At 40.4% G+C, this 2,500-nt stretch overlaps 1 protein-coding gene across 1 annotated transcript in view; it reads left to right on the top strand.

The window, feature by feature from the left end:
- Positions 1-791: 791 nt before the first annotated feature.
- Positions 792-2,500, top strand: part of LOC106012941 (CBL-interacting serine/threonine-protein kinase 24-like) — a 3,487-nt gene continuing 1,778 nt past the window's right edge. Inside the window, exon 1 of the mRNA XM_013087334.2 lies at positions 792-1,441. Coding sequence (XP_012942788.1) covers positions 1,061-1,441 — 381 coding nt within the window. The 5' untranslated portion in view covers positions 792-1,060. The remainder of the gene's footprint in view (positions 1,442-2,500) is intronic.

Below are 2,500 nucleotides of genomic sequence, written 5' to 3'. Positions count from 1 at the left end.
CATCCAGGAATAAGAAGAGGGGACGTGACATAGACAGGCCAATAATTATACCGACCGAGAGGGAACATACAGTAAGGTATGTTTTGAATTTTTAATCCAAATATTGACTAGAATTACCAGAATGTTCTGACTCCATCTTTCATGTGTGGATGCGGGTTTGACGTGACGGTAAAGAAAGAGAAATGGTGTTTAAAACCCATTCAGACAAACCCCCTTGATTAATTTTCTATGAAAACAATACGGCGATTTCTGGGTTGTAAGGAACAGACTATTAGTTGTACGGTGTGGAACTTTCACCGGATGCCTGACCCCAATCACGCCGAAATCGAGGAGTGATGCGTCTCTTCTTTTTCGTCTCCGAAAACACTTACCAAAAAAATATAAACAATTTGTTAAAATAGCCATTTCAACGCAATCACGTTGTTTTTTCGAAAAGAGATTTCGTGTCAAACTGAGTTGTATCGTTGAAATTTCCATAATTTCATTACCTTTCAACACGTGTTCAACTGTGCCCGTAATCCAACCGCGTGACTACTGTTTGGTCTTTTGTTATCAAACCAGAAACCGCCGTAGGAGCGGGGGCGGTAGGTTGACCCGTGGTCAGCGTCTATGAAGATTACGTCACCGGCGTAATGGATGACTGGACACCCAGACGCTACCCCCTTGAGGCTACCGGCGATTTTGTAATCTGGCCACGAGCCGTGAGAACTACTTGAATTTCTGGAAAGTTCGACGTTTCAACAAAAGAAGATTGACAGCTGAGCGTGACCCGTTAACCAATCAGAACTTTGCGTTTAATTCCCGCCCAAAAAAAATGACGCTTCGTTTGTCATCATATAAAAACTCTTGCAAAACGTTTGTCTTGTACCATTTCTTTCCCCTCGTTTGTCGAGTGTAGAGTGCATTGTATTGCTGTTTTATTGAATCCACGTTGTCATCACTATATTCAGAAAGTACGACAGCTTTTACTGCGATCTTCAGAATCCCCTTCTGGTTCTGGTGATTTTTCATAGACATTCAATCAGTCTTTGGTCACATCCGAGTATTTCTTCATTTCACCATGAGTTCTGTGGAGCAGATTCGTGTCATCCAGCTGCCTAAAGAGGTAGATGTCTTCCACTACCACCGCATGCAGTACTCGTCCGTCTTGCACCAAGGACAACGTAGCAAGATTCTCTTGGCGAGGAGCCAAATCATCCCTGACAAGAAATTCGCGGTCAAGCAGATGCCTCTTCTCTCTGATGAGGATAGAGATCGCTTCAGCCGTGAGATGTGGCTGATGAAACTGGCTTCTGACATACGTGGAGTTGTGACTTTGTTGCCTCGTCCCGTCTTCTGTGGTCCCAACGGCTATCTCATCATGCCGTTCTACGATAAGAGAGACCTGCTCTCGCGGACAGGGAAACTCAGCCACGACAACTGGATGAAAGTGTTTGTCAGGGTGAGTGCATTCATATTATTATTCTTATTCTTATTATGTTTCTTCTTTCCTTCTACTTTTTATGTTTGTTACTCTCTTGTAACACCTCTAATCATCTGGCGCTCATATGACATTATGCAGTTGCGAGCGCCGTAAAACCTCTACTGAATTTTAAAAAATTATATTTGTTACTTCAATGTATATTGTTTCTATATCGTAACTCTTTTTGATTCACTGTTACAATTAAGGCTATGGAGAAACGTGAAAGTGACATTAGTTAATAACTAATGAGTCTCAAATTCTATCAGTTTATTCATATTTCTACCTGTACACACACACACACGTCTTTCATCTTAATAATGACAAACATCAGGACAGTACACACCTGTCAGACAACATGTACTGTTTTATATTTTACAAATGACATCAGTCCCCCCCAAAAAGTTTTATAACAGAGAAAAACAAACATTCATTAAGTGTTTTAGAAAGTTTGGATACAGTCCAAATGGGCAAGATTACTCTTCTTCCATCTCTTTCTGTCCATTTCTCTCTCTCTCTCTCTCTCTCTCCAACTCTCTCTCTCTCTCTCTCTCTCTCTCTCTCTCTCTCTCTCTCTCTCTCTTTCTCTCTGTCTCTCTCCCTCTCTTTCTCTCTCTCTCTTGCATTTTTTCTGACAATTTGGGAGGAAGAGCTGTTTCTTTTTATGCCTTTAACATTTGGATTTCCCTCCTAAATGAAATTCATATGCCAATAGAGAGTTTTTAAATGGTCTAAAGACACATTTGTTCAGTTTTCAGTACTATCTTCTGCCTGTAAATGTTGACTGCGATAAAGTTTGTGTGTGTCGTGGAGTTTTGTGTGTTTATATGCGTATGTCTGTGTTTTTTAATGGTTTCACAATGTCCATTTTTTTCTCTTAATATGTTAGTGAAATGATAATTCTGCATTGTACAGCGGTAATCTTGTCTTGATTAGGCGCCATATAAAAACCTTCATTATACTATTTATTACTATAAATTTCTCTCTGTCTGTCTGTCTGTCTCTGTCTCTGTCTCCTTCTGTCTGTCTGTCTGTCTGTCT

The sequence above is a fragment of the Aplysia californica genome, unplaced genomic scaffold (genome assembly GCF_000002075.1).
Source record: "Aplysia californica isolate F4 #8 unplaced genomic scaffold, AplCal3.0 scaffold00575, whole genome shotgun sequence".
NCBI classification, from domain to species: domain Eukaryota; kingdom Metazoa; phylum Mollusca; class Gastropoda; order Aplysiida; family Aplysiidae; genus Aplysia; species Aplysia californica.
The sequence above is the reverse complement of the archived record's forward strand: the minus strand, read 5'-3'. Positions and strand labels throughout refer to the sequence as shown.